Source organism: Microtus pennsylvanicus, chromosome 15 (assembly GCF_037038515.1).
Source record: "Microtus pennsylvanicus isolate mMicPen1 chromosome 15, mMicPen1.hap1, whole genome shotgun sequence".
Lineage (NCBI taxonomy): Eukaryota > Metazoa > Chordata > Mammalia > Rodentia > Cricetidae > Microtus > Microtus pennsylvanicus.
The window spans coordinates 56,518,142-56,534,519 of NC_134593.1; the positions used below are offsets into that span (position 1 = coordinate 56,518,142).

General features: G+C 41.2%; 1 protein-coding gene across 1 annotated transcript in view; it reads left to right on the forward strand.

The window, feature by feature from the left end:
* The first annotated feature begins 341 nt into the window (after positions 1-341).
* The window catches only part of Scel (sciellin), a 76,703-nt gene continuing 60,666 nt past the window's right edge, over positions 342-16,378 (forward strand). Inside the window, exons 1-7 of the mRNA XM_075949236.1 lie at positions 342-384; positions 1,075-1,189; positions 4,388-4,447; positions 7,780-7,848; positions 9,972-10,010; positions 11,585-11,662; positions 13,384-13,449. Coding sequence (XP_075805351.1) covers positions 342-384; positions 1,075-1,189; positions 4,388-4,447; positions 7,780-7,848; positions 9,972-10,010; positions 11,585-11,662; positions 13,384-13,449 — 470 coding nt within the window. The remainder of the gene's footprint in view (positions 385-1,074; positions 1,190-4,387; positions 4,448-7,779; positions 7,849-9,971; positions 10,011-11,584; positions 11,663-13,383; positions 13,450-16,378) is intronic.

A 16,378-nucleotide genomic window follows, 5' to 3' on the forward strand; every position in this document is an offset into this window, starting at 1 on the left:
CCAGGCACAATGCAGATCCTCTGTAGGCATTCATGGACTGAATAAATGAATCAGTTGAAACTGAAATTAATTATTTGCTTGTTTTATAGCCCTGGGGTTGTGAAACACTCTAAGCCTCATTTTTTCGCGTATAAAATAATAAAAAAAAAATCCTTGGAACAGATATACCCTCAAATTCTTGGAAGGTACTTTATGTAATACTTGTTATACTTGTAGGCTTTGCCACTATCATTGAAAAATGTATCTTAGCAATTAAATTGTTCCTTGAAGGTTCTTAATATCATCACTTTATTTTCTCTCACCCCCCCTTTTTTAATTTTAGATCTTCACTAGAATCCAGCATGTCGAATTTTTCCTCGAGAAAAAAGTCTCCTACTGGAAACGGTAATACAGATAATATTTACTAAAATATTATAAAATCCGTTACATATAAGTAAAACAACTCATAGATTATAAATTTCACTATAGATATCTGTTGTTTACAATGACCTTACTATATTAGCTTTGCTTAAGTTAGGTATCCTTTCTTTTTTAAAGTAAGAATGAGGAATGGGGAGAGGAATGTGATGTAGATCTAGTCATATGTGAAATTCTTTAAAATATTGAAATACATTTTAAAAAAATGTTGTAGTTTCTACTTATGTTATTATAATTTTAAAAAGTTTTAAAGATCACCATAAACATCCTTTGGAGGGTGATCTGTGCCCTGGTGCCTGTGAGATTCATGAGCTAAGTCCTGTGTAATCAATTTACAGTGTGTTTCGAAGGCACATTACTATTGAGCAGAATATGTTGGCCACTTAGCCCTGTCTGGGTTTGTCTCAGCATGGGGATCCTGCATTCTCTGGGCTCCAGATGGGGCCTCCTGAGCTGCACTGGCAGTTTCAGTTGGCACCTGAGAAGTTTTATTTGTTATCTTTGGTGCTGGGGTGTGGGATTTGTTCTTTCTTGCTGAGGCACCCTGCTGCTAGACTTGCCAGCCCAGATGAGGCCAATGAGATGCTCTCTGAGGACCTTCTGGTTAGCGCCCCACACTCAGCTTCCCTCTACAACTGTTCGTGTTTCTCTTGGTAGATGTGAAGAGCACCCAGGGGGCTGCACTGAGACAACAGGGCTTTCATGATTTGAACAAAAGAAGGGCGTTCTTGCAGGATAACAGCTGGATAAAGAAACGTCCTGAGGAGGAAAAGTAAGTGTGGTGAGGGAAGGATGGATGGATGGATGGATGGATGGATGGATGGATGGATGATGGATGGATGATGATGGGTGGATGGATGATGGAAGGATGGATGATGGATGGGTGGGTGGATGGATGATGGATGGAAGGATGGATGATGGATGGATGGGTGGATGAATGGGTGGATGGATGGATGGATGATGGATGGAAGGATGGATGATGGATGGATGGGTGGGTGGATGGTGGATGGATAGATGGATGGATGATGATGGATGGATGATGGAAGGATGTATGTATGTATGTATGTATGTATGTATGAGAGGTATCTCTGCTTGGAAGATATGACCATGTAAAAAGCAAGCCTTTCCCACTAAAGTGCTTGACTACATAGTCTAATTTTTGTAAGTTTTAGTAAGCATAAATCAGTTGTACCACATTCTTAAGAAAACCTGAACTCTTAAAAGCAAGCATTTACAAACAAAAGAATGTGAGCTATTACAGAGGAGAGCATGATTGTTAACTAAGATAGGTGTATACCGAAAAGGAGGCAAGACATCCCTGTTCTCCAAAAGGCAGCAATTAATCTCTATGTTGTATTGGTCATGTCAGTAACTTTTCTAATTTGCAAATATAAAATAATAATTCAAACTTCTACATGCGTGAATAAAATCAACAAGCTCATTTCAGGCCCACCTGACCATCTACCTCTAGGTGGCCGGAAGAGTGGACCTTATTTAAAGGCGAGCGCTAACAAAGCTTTGAGCATTGCTTCTACTAGCTGTATATTTAATATTTAAATATTGTCATCATAGCTTTATGTAGCTTGTCTTTCTCTGTCCCACTAGCCAGCTCCCAAATCACTCCATGGAGACTTCTTAACTAATTACGAAAGCTGGGCAGATAGCTTACGGCTTATTTCTAACTGGCTCTGATAGCTTAAACTAAACCATTTTTATTAATTTACATCCTTCCACATGACTCATGGCTTTCTACCTCACCTCCCACCTGTCATGCTTTCTCCACATCTCCTCATGACTCCATCCTTCTTTTCCCCAGCATTCTCTCTGCCCTGAAAATCCTGCCTAGGATTTTATTGGCCATTCAGCTTTTTATTAAACCAATCAGAATGACACATATTCACAATGGACAAAATGATAATTCCATATCAGATTTACGATAGATATTCATATAGCCCAGGTCCATCTTTATCATTAATTAGTTATGAATTACAGATTATGCATAGCTATGGCTACATTTTCTGATTTCATTATGTGTTAAACTTTGGGTTAGGTATCAGGTTCATAAAGTGTCACTAAGTCTTATAAATATATGAGTTAGGCATTATAATCTCATTCTATAGGAGAGAAATAGCTCTCAGAAGCTATGTAATTTGGCCAAATGACACACAGCTGTTAAGTGGCAGAACTGACATTTTAACAAGATTCATTGTCTTTCCATTATACCAGTGTCTTTCAAACAGAGGCAATTTTACCTCAGGCAATTTGGGAGATATTTTTCGTCATGGAATTGGGGAATACACCTAACACTTAGTGAGTAGAGGTTCATAGTATTGACAAACATCTTGAAGTGTGCAGGATAAACATACCATGTTAGCAGCCCTAAGCTGAGAAACTGCATTTTGGGGTACTTATTCTGACTTTTAGGCACTGTCCAGATAGGCTTATTGGAGGAACGTACTTGTGACTGGCAATAAGTAGTAAAAGCGTCTGTTGCCTTCTGCTCCTGTATCTTATTCATTTAAGGACTCCAGTGATGTGCAGATGTGTAACCACCGTTAGACTGAGCACAGTTGGACAACAAGCACTCCCTCCCACGGATCTGCCCTTAGCTCTCCTGTGAGAGTGCTTCTCTTTCCCTGTAGTGGCCTCATGATAACAAATGTCCATAATAAAATTTGGCTTCCAAATATTTGTGTAGATGAATAAAGGTAGAGATGTCTCCGGTAAGTCACAGTTGGTAGGAATGTTGATCCAATGCCAAGCAAGCCTCCCTAATCAGGCCCAGGGAAACCAGATTGGATGCCATGGTAGCTGCTGAGTGATGGAGAAATTGGCTCCCGTGCTTTGCAGGCTCCCGCTGGCCCGTTTCTGGGCTGTGCGTTATCATTTGTTCTCAGGGAAGAGCGCGCCTGGGGCCTGCTGTGCTTTTTGAAGTTTTGTCGGAGGATGCCAGGGAAGAGGGGAACTTTTCTCTTGGTAGCCTTGTGAGGGTGCTTCAGTTTCTCTGCTCACCTTTCTTTAATTATTGGCTGTAGCTTCTTTTATAGCTTTATTAAGCACAGCTCCAGAATGTTGAGCAATGTTGATGGAGGCCGACCAGAGAAAATGTGGTGTTTCAGGTTTGGGGGGTTGGCAGGAAGAACTCAGGTACTTGTCCTCTGCTGGTTTCAAGGCCACTTCCTAACCATGCCTGCTAGGTTATACCTACTCTGTGAAGTGAGAAGGGCAAAGCTTTGGCAACTCGTGTGTAAAAGTCCATCATGGGGCTGACTGTAAAGAGAACAGAGGACAGGAAATAGAGACTGGGGTCCTTAGCCACCTTTGTCCCTTGATAATCATGTGATTTTAGAAAAGTCACAAAATCTCTGTTGAACGCGCTCATATGCTGACTAGCATAAACTCTCTTCTCCTCCTAATTTAATAGGTTTCTTAGGGCACATGAAGCATCCTCATGGTTCAAAGTTGGGCTTCCTCTCCTGCAAATGATCAGTCTCCCTCACTTGAAGCTTTAGTTCTTGTTTCCCCACATTTTTCGAAGGCCAATAGTCAAATCCATCAAAATGTGCAGGCATAATAAGCTTAATAAACCTGAAGAATGTTTATAGGAAACCTTTGTCTTCTCTTCTTGTAGGAAGGAACTGATAGACACAAAACCAATGGCCTTATGCTCCCATGCTCTGGTTAAAAAGAAAACAAAACCAATCACAACAAGCAAGGCACTGACTCATTGTTGGGCCATATGAAGATCTCCTGGGACAAGGGGCCTTTGTGCAGTCAAACTTGCCGCATTCCGCTCGTCTTCTGCAAGCTGTGGCTGGCTAATTTAGATTTATGGCTGTGCTTTTAGGCATGGAGTAACACAAATTAACCTTGCCTGAAGTTGGAAACTCTCTCCCTGCCTCTCTCATATAGTGCTTAGCAAACATTATGGTCACGTTTGATGTAATTTAATTTGGGTCTTTCTCCGCAGAGATGAGAATTACGGCAGGGTGGTGCTCAGCCGGCACAACTCCCACGACGCCTTGGACAGGTGAGTGCCTCCAACAATTCCATCAGTTAACACAAAGTTGAAGGTGTAGAGAGAAAACCTGTTCAAGTCAGAAGAACAGTTGAAGCTAGCCCTGAGCTTCCGTCAACACATACACAAGGAAAGGAGAATCTGGAGTACTCTCAGGGCCTTCTTCCAGAAAACTGTCCCGTGTCAGCTCCCAGAACTGTAGCTGGGAGAAGGCTCACAAGCCATCTCATCCCACTCTACTGACAGGGAGAGAGGGCTCTCATACGAGCATGCCCAGAGAAGACATCATGATACTTAGAGAAAGGAAGGCTAAGAGTAGCTTCAGAGCGCATGTGCTATGTGGGACATTGTTTTTATGAAAGCCATGGGCTTGTGGAAAAACCTTGACTTATCTGTGTTATTGAGTAGACTAACAAGTTCAAGTCAACAGGGGAATTAAGATAAAATGAGGAATCTCGATATGAACATTCTCAGATCCATCGAACAGATAATACTCTCATTGGCACAGGCTTGTACTCACAGGCTAGGGAGAGCCACACCTTAGAAGAACCTAAATATTTATCACAGTCAAGTTTCATCTGGTGCAGTGGCTTGTATCTGTGTACCAGTCAGAAGCCTTTGGTAAGGGAGTGTGAATTAAAAATAAAATAACTGAGTGTATATCTTGAAATGTATCTACTTTTGAATCTTGTACTTGTGAATTTATCTTAACCATTTTAAACCTTTACATAAATTTGACATGTTCTAAAGTTCTAACTTACCATTTTGTGTTCTAATGGCAGCTTTTAGCTCAACAGATTAACCGTTGGTTTTCATTCTTTTTAAAGTTAGTACAGAAATCATGGGGTTCACGGTGGCAGTTTATACATATGTGCCACATTCTTTGTTCTAATTTGTCCCATGCCCCCTTCTGATTTACTGTCTTTGAAAGCACTTTAAATCAATTCTATTTTATAAAATGAAATATTGGCCCATCAATATGATAGCCAATTTTTCAATGGAGATTTTTTTTTCCTGAAGAAATTTTAATTTGCTGGCCTATGGTATAGGGATTCACTGTTTGTCACTTCACCTTAGCCTTCATTGACTTGGAGATTGGCCCCTGGCTTACAGTGGCCCTTAATTTCACCAAGCAAAGGGACACTGATTGAGTCCAGCAACTAAGGAAAATTGTTCTGTACCAACAACCAATGAAAATTGCTCTGTGCATTTAAATAGACTTTCTCCAGAACACATGCTCCCATTTTAAACTGTGGCAGTGAGAACTAAGCTTCATCTTCTCAGCTTACCCACAGTGCACCTTAGCATAACAGGACCTTGGTATCATCTATGCTGGCTTTACATTTAAAATCATATTGGTTTCCTGAACTCTCCCTCTTGGTGGACAGCATCTTGGCTAAAGTAGTACACCAAGCTTTTATCTTAAGTAACAGAGCTCTCTGAACCTGGAGATGATCAATAATTCATATCACAGAATGAGTCTCCTCAAGGGGTATGGCAGATTCTCCTGGTACTGGCTCAAATGATGCTGCTCAACCCAGCCCCAAGGGTTTCCTGTGGTGGTCACACAGTGGGTTCTGGGAGCACAGAGAAGCACAAACAACCTCAGAGAGTATGAAGCTCTCACATTCATGGAGAAGACCATGAGCCATAATACCGTGGTTTACCATAGGCAGTAGCTATGGAACAGACGTGTGACACTGTTGTGGAAACAGAGAAGAAGGGGAGAGTGATTTGACTTGCAGAATCCCAAATCCCACCATGGAAGTGCTCTTTGGTGGATGCCACCACCTAAAGAATGAGGAGGAGCGTTGAAGAGAGGCCAGTTGGCACCAGATGTAGGGAAGGGTTTCCAGAAGAGGTAACCGTGTGTGAAAAGAGCTGGCAGGGCAGAGACTGAGCTAACACATCCCCCATATTAGATAACAGCATCATATTATCTGAATCTAGGAAATCTTACTGTGGAGTTCTTTGGACAGATCATTTAATGTCAATCAAGTTAATATCATCTATGGAATATGCTTGGAGCCAGACATTGAGCTTAGAACTGGATGTAAAATAACCCCAGAGTCCACTGATTATGCATCCCAGTTGAAGGTGGGGAAGAGGAGGAAATGAAAATAAATAATAACAAATAATGCTATAATTCCCCACAAAGTTTGTTCTCCATGGGTCATGGGACTTACGGAAGCATTACTTTTGTACTAAGAGCTAGAGAGAAAAAAGTCAACCAAAATCTAAAGTGATGGTGTTTGTGGATGGGCTGGTTCTCATTGCTGTTGTTGTGAAATTATTTATGTTTTTGCTCTGTGTATTTGCTTGTTTGTTTTGCGACATTGAGAGTATAATCCAGAACTTTTCACTCAGTAGACAGCACTCTGCCATTTTGCTACAAACCACTCAAAAAGGGCTTTTTTTTTTTATGGCTTCATGACTTCACTTAGAAGTTGCCTTCACACCTGGGGAAATGTAGAAGAGTTTTCTTTCCTTCATTCTTGCCTTCACTGTGCTGTTTGATCAGCGGTCTGTAAATGTTCTTGTCTGTTTGTCTTCCTGCACTTTATCAGGAAGCCCTCTGGTTCTTACATTTGAAATAACTTCCTTGAAGTTTACTGAACTTCTTTCATCACACAAAGCACCATTTTCCTTTGGATATATGGTTGTGTTTCTCAACGTTGAGCTGCCTCTCTCTTCTTTTATTCCCTTCCTCCACTTTTCTTGTTCTTCTTTCTTCTTGTTCCTCTCCAGATTACTGCTATCACGATTCTTCCCTCTGCACATCTATTGTTTCATTGTTCACTCTTGTCTCTCCACTTCTTCCTGGATTTTCTGTTCCTTCCCTGCTCTCTCTGTCACAAGCCTTTTGCTTTTGTGCCTGTCCATGGTGCTGAATGTTAAAGCATTTTAGGAGCGGGCCCTCTGAGAGGGCTCACAGCCTCTCATAAAATAAGCTTACACGATGGTAAGATATTCCTACTCTGTAGACACCCGCAGTTATTAAGCACTAGTTATTAATATGGTTATTAATACACTAGTTATTAGCCACTATTAGCACAAGTACCGTATATCCTTTACCTCAGTGTGAGTGTGTTACACTACAGTGTTTTATGAAAGCGTGGAAAAAACATCGGAACCAGTGAAGTGCCATTTATTAGCAGTAGGAACTGAGTTTGCCTTAATTTATCTTATCCAAGTCAACATTTGGAAGATGTGCATGCCAACTTGGTCTCTCCTTGCTAACATGTACCTCTCCTAGTTAAACAGGACAACACTTTGTCAAATCTATGATAGGTTTCATGAGATAATTTTGTAATTTCGTCTCTTGATAACTGTGTTTGCTACAGGAAAACAGCCGAGAGAGATGAGCCAAAAGCCACGATTAGCCGGTACAGATCTGATGATGCTCTGGACAGGTGAGGTGCTTATGAACCATGCCAGTGCATCAAATCTACTATGTGTAAGTCCCATTCTACCATGCAGGGAGGGGCTGGAGCGTTTACTGAGGCATATTTTGCACTGGTGCTATTTTCTCTCAAGGAGGAGGAGCCTCTGAAGTCCAAATTGTCTCCTCACCTCACAGAGTCTTAGCTAGATATATGATTTCCCCAGGGGAAGCAGTAGATTAACTTAAAACATGGTGATTTGAGTATGAGTATTGAGTATGAATAGGAGAGACCCTGCCTGGAATCTGTTAGCTAAATTTAAACTGAGGGACATCAGTCCTTATTCTCCAACCTTGGGTTCTTCAATTATGATGGCAGAGAGACAGCAGCTTCTGGAAAACCACTTGTAAGTATACACATTTTTGTTACTGGGGAAGTTTAAATAATGCGCAGCATGAAAAATAAAGACCCCGAAGCTAGTTTGGAATCATTTTAATTGGCTAGGTCAGGGCGCCCTCTAGTGTTCTATTGTGGAAGTAAGTCGGTAAACGTGGCTTCTGTAAGCTCCGAAGGAAAAGAAATAAGTGTGGCAAACACAAAGCGTTTTCTGTGCGGCAGAACTTTTAAAAAGTCCTGAGGTGTTTTATGGATGCCTTTTACCAACATAGAAAGTATTATCATTGAGCTACAAAAATACGACACACAGCAGCTGAGTTAAGATCTCAGTCGGGAGGTGATCAGTAAGTGTTGCTGTGCACCCAGAATTCAGGTGCTGTCGAGATAGCTCATCAGCCCTCTTTCACTTTCAGGCATTGTAAAATGTAATACAGAGAAGTTCTTTTTACAAAAAAAAAAAAAAACAAAGGATTAAATATAAAATTTTTGAGGCATGTAGAGACCTGGAAGAAGTTTGACAAGCTAAATGTCTGTGCAAACTTGTGTGTTGTGTGTGTGAGGGGCAGGCAGAAGAGCTGATGCTGGAACAGTTAAGGCCCAGAGCTCGGATAATCAGCTAACCAACAGGTGCTAGCACTCACTATCTTGGGAAATAGAATTCAGATAGAATCCTTTGTAAATGTTATTTATTTTTACCTAACAACTTACAACCATCCTTAATGTCTTTCTGCAAAATTTTACCCTCTGTATATTAAAAAATATATACAATTAATTCTTTGAAAATTTCTTTCACATATTCACACAATCTATTTTGATCTTATTCACCACCATGCATGCCTCTAACTCCTCCTAGATCCACCTCTGATCCCCAATGTCTTTTTTTAAAAAAAAGTTTATTTATTTTATACTCATGGTTGTTTATCCTGCATATTTATCTGTATACCATGTGTAGGTCTTAGGGCTGGAGGAGGCCAGAAGAGGGTGTGAGCTGCCATGTGGATCCCGGGAAATGAACCTAGATCCTCTGGAAGAACAGCCAGCACTTTTAACTGCTGAACCATTACTCTAGCCACCCCACTCCCTGCCCGTGTCTTTATTGTTTTTATGTATAGCTCAAGTCAAATTTGTGCTTATGGGTGTGGCGCCATCTGCTGGAGCATTGTCAACTTAGCAGGAGCAGCACTCTTAAAGAAAACTAACTTTGTAGAAGCCATTAAATGCTTCTGCTAGGGGTGGGTGCTTGGATCTCCTATTTGCTGCATTCTGGGGTGTTAAATGGTTGATACGGTACAAACTTTGTGCAGGCCAAATTACCCTCTGTATTTTTAGAACAACCTTTCTGAAGTAAAACCCTTGGATTTTGCTCACGGTAGAATAAAATGTTGCCTGGCTTACAAACCCAGAGGCTCCACTGCTGTGGGTCCTTAGCTTCACCTCATCTGTGTCTCCATTAAGGTGTTCTGGTGGTAAGGTTATGAATTTTATATTTGAAATTATCAAATCTAGCATCTTAAGGCATTGGGCTTAGATAGTAATGACTTTTCTGAAGAAAGAGCATCTCGGGATTTAGCACAGGATTTTAAGCACCATGAAATTAGCTCACCAAATTCATTCAAACAGTGATGCTTTTCCTCCCTCTCCAGTAGCCTCTAGTTCTTCCTCATAACTTTAAATTCTTGGACAAGCACAGATAAAGGAAGAATTAACTAGGTTTTCACCATTGCTGAAACTATGCCACTGTTTCTTTCTTCTTCCAGAACACTGTCCACACTTAGGACACCAGAAGCAACCAAGATGTAAGTACTGATGTGTTTTTTCCTTGTGTGCATTTAAAAACAATCAAGGCTTACAAGCCTCAGGCCAAAGTGTCACTCGACTACAACAAGACCCTGTGCTGTTGGCAGCGGTAGTCTCAGAGAAGAACCAAAACAGGCTTCACAGCATCTGTCTGTCTGGACGTGTCCTGAAAAAGCTTACCTCCCGCCACTCTCAAGGAATCACTAAAATTTAGATGGATGCCTTTTGTCTTATATTTTAAAATGGCCTCAGGGCTGGAGGGCTGGCCCAATGGTTAAGAGCCCTGGCTAGTCTTTCAGAGGATGCAGTTTTGGTTCCTAGCATCCACATAGCAGCTCACAACCCTCTGTACCTCCAGTTCTAGGGATCTAATGTCACATTCTGGCCTCCTCCTGCACCACACAGGCAAATGGCACACAGAGATGCACATAGACCAAACACCTGATGCACGATAAATAAAATCTCAGAGCGAGAGACTGGGGTTCAAGCTGAAGGTCCAAAAACACCAACACAGCCAGCCACTGGCTCTTCCCCAGTCTGAAAATGCTGATCCTGCCTCCAGGAATCTCAGCATGAGACTGTGACTGAGAGCTGTCTCTTCCTGTCATATTTTCCTCTCTAGTTCTGGGATTAAGGGCATGCACCACTACCGCTGGTTTCTATGGCAAGCTAGTGTGGCTGCTGGGATTAAAGGTGGTGTGTTATTGATGCTTGGTCTGTAAGGCTGACCAATGTGGCTGTTTTACCTTTCTGATCCTCAGGCAAGTTTTAGTTATTAAAATCCAAGTGAAATGCCACTACACCCCCACACACATACCAACAAAACGAAGTAAGACAGAGAACTCTGTTTCTCCCCATTTCTTTGACAACTGACTCCTTCTCATTCAGCACTTCACCTTCTTCCCTGGTGCCCCTCACATCGGCGCTTTGGCCCTCAGAGCAAACTCAGCAAATCATGAAACCGTGAAAGCCATTTTCCCTGGCACACCTGCTACTACTTATAAGCAGCACAAACTGGATGAACTTTAATATAATTACCTTTAAAAACTGCATTTATGGATAGAATACTTTTCATGTTGGATCCCAATCTTAGTGTGTAAAATAGACCCTGGGTAGTTGCCATTTTTTGAGGATCCGAATATGTGCCAAAATGGAGACTAAATACCAAATATAGATTACTAATGTGTGTTTCTCAATTTTTTCTTAAGATCATATTTCTAATGCAAAAAGTAACAGCCTAATTCCATCAATCACAACAACATAATAAGGTTAAGAGAATGCAAATCAATAGCATGTCACAACTGGTTAGCTTGAACTTCACACGATTAACACGTGTTAATGACTTTCTCAGCCTTCATCTCTGAACCAGCTCTGTAAGAGCCCGACAGTGTACAGGACAGGTAAACTAGTGAGGAGGATTGTTTCCTCCCTGCTTTTCGATCCTTAAGTGAGATGTTGTATTGCTGATAGACAGTAGGCTGGCTTATGTGTAGGTTATAAGATGTCTCAAAGGCGGGGAGGCGGATAGTGAAGAAGCTGGAGGAAGGTAATGATTGCTCTGCTCACTGAACAGGCCAGCTGGTAGCTCCCTTCACGCAAACCCCACCAGCACGGCTTCCACACCTGCTACCACCCCTGTGAAGAAAAAGAGGTAAGCTGGGCGTCCTGTGTCTGTCTCTGGCTGAGCTCGGCTCCAGGGTCCCCTAGATGATGCTGGCGGGGAGCTTTGCTCCCTCAGAGCTGCACTCCAGGGAGCGGCTTGACTTGAGATGGTGATTGGTGAGTAACCACACATCACTACGTGCCCATAGTGTCCTCCTTTGCTCTAGACTTTAGGGTGATTCTACTTTAAAGAAGAGTGGGGGCTCCTTCCGGGGACCTTGTACTGTTGTACTGTTTTCTTTTTTTTTCTTTTTCTTTTTATAAATTTATTTATTTATTAAAGATTTCTGTCTCTTCCCCGCCACCGCCTCCCATTTCCCTCCCCCTCCCCCAATTAAGTCCCCCCCCAGCCCGAAAAGCAATCAGGGTTCCCTGTCCTGTGGGAGGTCCAAGGAACCCCCACCTCCATCCAGGTCTAGTAAGTTGAGCATCCAAACTGCCTAGGCTCCCACAAAGCCAGTGCATTCAGTAGGATCAGAAACCCATTGCCATTGGTCTTGAGTTCTTATTAGTCCTCATTGTCCGCTATGTTCAGAGAGTCCGGTTTTATCCCAGGCTTTTCCAGACCCAGGCCAGCTGGCCTTGGTGAGTTCCCAGTAGAACATCCCCATTGTCTCAGTGTGTGGGTGCACCCCTTGCGGTCCTGAGTTCCTTTTTCTTTGAGACAATTTTATTTCCATTTTCATTATATATATATATATATATATATATATATATATATATATATATATATTTAAGTCATTCATAAAACTAAAAATAAATCTATGTGAATAAACAGAGGGTCGTAGGGTGCAGGGAGAAGTCTTTTCAATGGACAATATGTAGCTCTGTGAAAATACTTAGAGATTGGTTTGTTAAAGCCAAAGTAAACACAATCAAATACATCAGTTTACTCCAGCACTGCTCGCAAGAACTGAGCTGTGGAAACCAATCTAGGTATCCAACAATGGAGGGAAGGATGAAGAAAATGTAGTGTGCAACATAATGGGATTGTTTTAGCCTAACGTTATGCCTAGGCTGAAGTTATGTCAACTGGAGATTCTTGTCTTAAGCAAATCAAGCGATTTTATTTCAGGTTGTTGCAGGGCTCCAGGCTCCTTAGCCTCACCACACCTTCCCCAGCCCATGTTACTCTTTCCATTTTTCTCATTTTTGTCGTTCTTAGCTTAGCCTTCTCTGCAGAGATCTTGGCTACAACTCTAGCTCTATGAAATCATAGGCTTGCCCTGTAAGGTGATCTTTCTAACAGTTGCTGGGACTGAGGGTAGCACTGCTGTCTGAGCACCCTGGTTAGAGTGTTCTACTTCACAGTTTAGATAGACATCATATTTTAGTTAGAGAATAAAGTTGTTATTACCATTATGGGCTAGATTGGGAAGGTAGAGAAAAAGGAAGACTAACATGATCAACGCACACAAACCTACAGTCTAGATTTGACGGTTGCTGTTCTCTCTCTTTTTTGTTCTGTTTAAGGAAATACATTGTTTAGTGTCAAAAAAAATGAAAAAGGCGGTGGGGTTAGAGCTTGACGTATAGGATCCTTTCTTATTACTCACTTTATGAAATAGTTTATTTCCACTTTATTGCCAAGGCTTCCTGTAAAAATTATCCTGTTGCCTTTTTAGCTATCAGCTGCCCTCCCATCCCCAGATGTGGGGTGGGATCAGCCATTCGAATGCTGTGATTATGACTGGTGTCATTTCTTAACAGACAGTCCTGGTTCCCACCACCCCCTCCTGGTCACAGCGCCTCTCCAAGCCCAGGAGCTAGCGGAAGGTAAGGGAAGGTGTCAGGCGTAATTGCTATGCTGTGATGGAAGGATCCATTAGTCCTTGACAGCATATAATTGTGGATGTTTCGCAATAAGCTGATGGCAATTCTGTGAACTCTGAAGAAGGCAGTGCCCAGTAGGAGCAGGGGTCAGGGTTCTCGGCGTTCTTAGTGAGCCATCTGACAGGCCGTGAGAACTGAGGAGGTCCCATATTAATTTTCAATGTTTTCCATGACAAAGTGCTGCAATTGTAGTGGAATAAACAGTGGGAATTTATGGCCTCACTGTGAAAGAGCATGATGTGGGCAGGATTTTTTTTTCTTTGATAGGCAACACATAGTAATTTTATTAGAAATATTTACTAGGTATTTCCAAACTTACTTATTTATTTATTTATTTATTATACATACAATATTCTGTTTGTGTGTATGTCTGCAGGCCATAAGAGGGCACCAGACCTCATTACAGATGGTTGTGAGCCACCATGTGGTTGCCGGGAATTGAACTCAGGACCTCTGGAAGAGCAGGCAATGCTCTTAACCGCTGAGCCATCTCTCCAAACTTATTTTTTATTTTGATCAATTCTTCTTACTTCTCGTATTAATATAAATTATTATTACAATGAACAAGTGATTTTGTAACTTTGTAAAACTGTGCAAGGATTGGTCGTGAGTCAAGGTCTCACACATGCAAAGCCTGTTGAGATTGTGGTACGCTTTGCTCTGAGCTGAGGGTCCTGGCTATCAGCCCTAGCGATTCAGCAACTTAATGCAGCACAGACCAGAACAAAGAGTCTCAGTTAGTTTTTTTAATGAAAGCCGTGATTTCCTATTTTTATTGTCTATCATCTGTCTTTACACGTGGATGCTTATGTCTGTGACTGTAACCCTATCTGTATGTGTAAATCTATCTGTCCTAACCTTTATAGCTTCATCTCCAGCTATATACATATTTTAGTAAACAAGACTAGCAAGGTCAGCTATATTCTAAACCATCATGTACGTACCAGTCCGAAAGGACATTTAAAATAAAGTTTTGTTTTGTCTTAAATTACATTTAGCCCAGGTGAATGCTTTTGAACCCAGCACTTTGGAGGCAGAGGAAGGTGAAGCTCTATGAGTTTAAGGCCAGCCTGGTCTATGTAGAGAGTCCTAGGCTAGCCAGGGCCACACAATGAGATCCCATCTCAAACAAAACAAACCCTCCCTGCCAAATCACATTAATAGCTAAATAAAAAGCTTACATATCTCAAAAAGTAAAATAAAACAACAAACAAACAACAAAAACAAAACAACCCCCCTCATATGTTCTGGGTTTTTCACAGCCCTGTAACTTAAACCCCATAGCTAAATCTGGACTCCTTTCCTGAACTTATGCAAACCCCTGAAAACCAATGTTATCAAAATTATAAACAATAAAGCAAAAATGTTTTTTGCGGAAGAAAATATGAATGGCATAGAAATCAATTTTACTTTTTGAAACTTTAAGGATATTTTATGGCTCAAGAATAGAATTGGGTAAAAAATTTAATTTTGTATGGTATTACTTTTATTAAGGAAAAGAAATCAACAATTCTCACATTTGAAAATAAATTGTCATAAATTAATTGTTTGAATAATGTATCTGCTGCTCATGACTTTGCTTTAGTTTTAATAATTTCCAAGACTATATGAAATACAATAAAATATTCTAAACAATGATAATTTTCTGTTTCATATACATTAGTCTTGAAATGAAGGGTTCAGACATGAATGATCAAACAAAATAGAGGGCAAAACTGGCAAATCTGAAGGTTTTTCACTCCATTTGGGCTGAATGTTAAACAGATAAATTTAATTCCCGACAGCAGGACCCAGCATGTAAAGTGTGTCTGAGCAAACCTGTTTCCCTCTTCCAAATGATTTCCGAGGTTGCTCTTACGATCTGTGTAATACTTACTGGCTTATAAATGTTTTAAAATATAAATAACCAACACAACGTTTTGGATTATCAAGATATGTCAGCAGGTTTATATTCTCTGCAGTTTTATCTGATGCCATCAGCTCAAATATTTTCCTTTCATTTTTATCAAGACTCGAATACAAATTGTAACTTTACTAGCTGTTCCTGAGTACAACTCTCCTGTCTGTTCTCCTGACCCAGGATCAAGCCCCTGCTATCCTCTTTTCCCTTTATTCAAATCTTTCATCCTAAAAATATCATCTTTGACATTTTCTGGGCAGATCCTTCAAATCCCTTCAAGTTGACATTCTCTCTCTTTCTCATCCTGCCAGTGATTTCCATCTGCACTTTGCTGGTTTCTGTTTTCCTCACCTCCTGGAAACAGTTCTCCCCTAAGGTCACTGATGGCCTTGGGTACCATCCCCTGCTGATCCAGCAGGTCCCTGCGAAGACTTGCCCTTCACACCACACAGCTAGACTGTTGCTTCCTGGCCATACTAAGCCTCCCAACACCCTGTTCTAGATTTTATTCTATACAATTCTCCTCCAGTCATCTTTACAATCCTTTACCAAATCTTTACATGCTAATATTCCCAAACCTCAAAGCCATCTTCTCCTCTCCCCTGATGGCATGTTCTGACCTTCAGTAGCAGAGACAGTAATGAGGATACCTAAAGCCACTTGTTCCTCCAGACTTCTGATATTTAGGTTGTATAGTCGCTGGCTTCCTTGACACTTAAATCTCTCAAAATAATTGGCAACTTGGTATGGTCATGATATTTGCCGTTTACCGAAGCCTGATCCTTCACCTTAGTTACCACCACCAAACTATCCAGCCTTCTGACACCTTGAAATACGTTCCAGTTTCTTTCCATTGCTGTGATAAAATACCCTGCCAAAAATCGACTCAGGGGAAAGGAGATTTATTTCATCCCAGGTTATATTTCTTCATGGTGGAGAAGTCAACACAGGAGCTTCAGCTAGTCTATATGA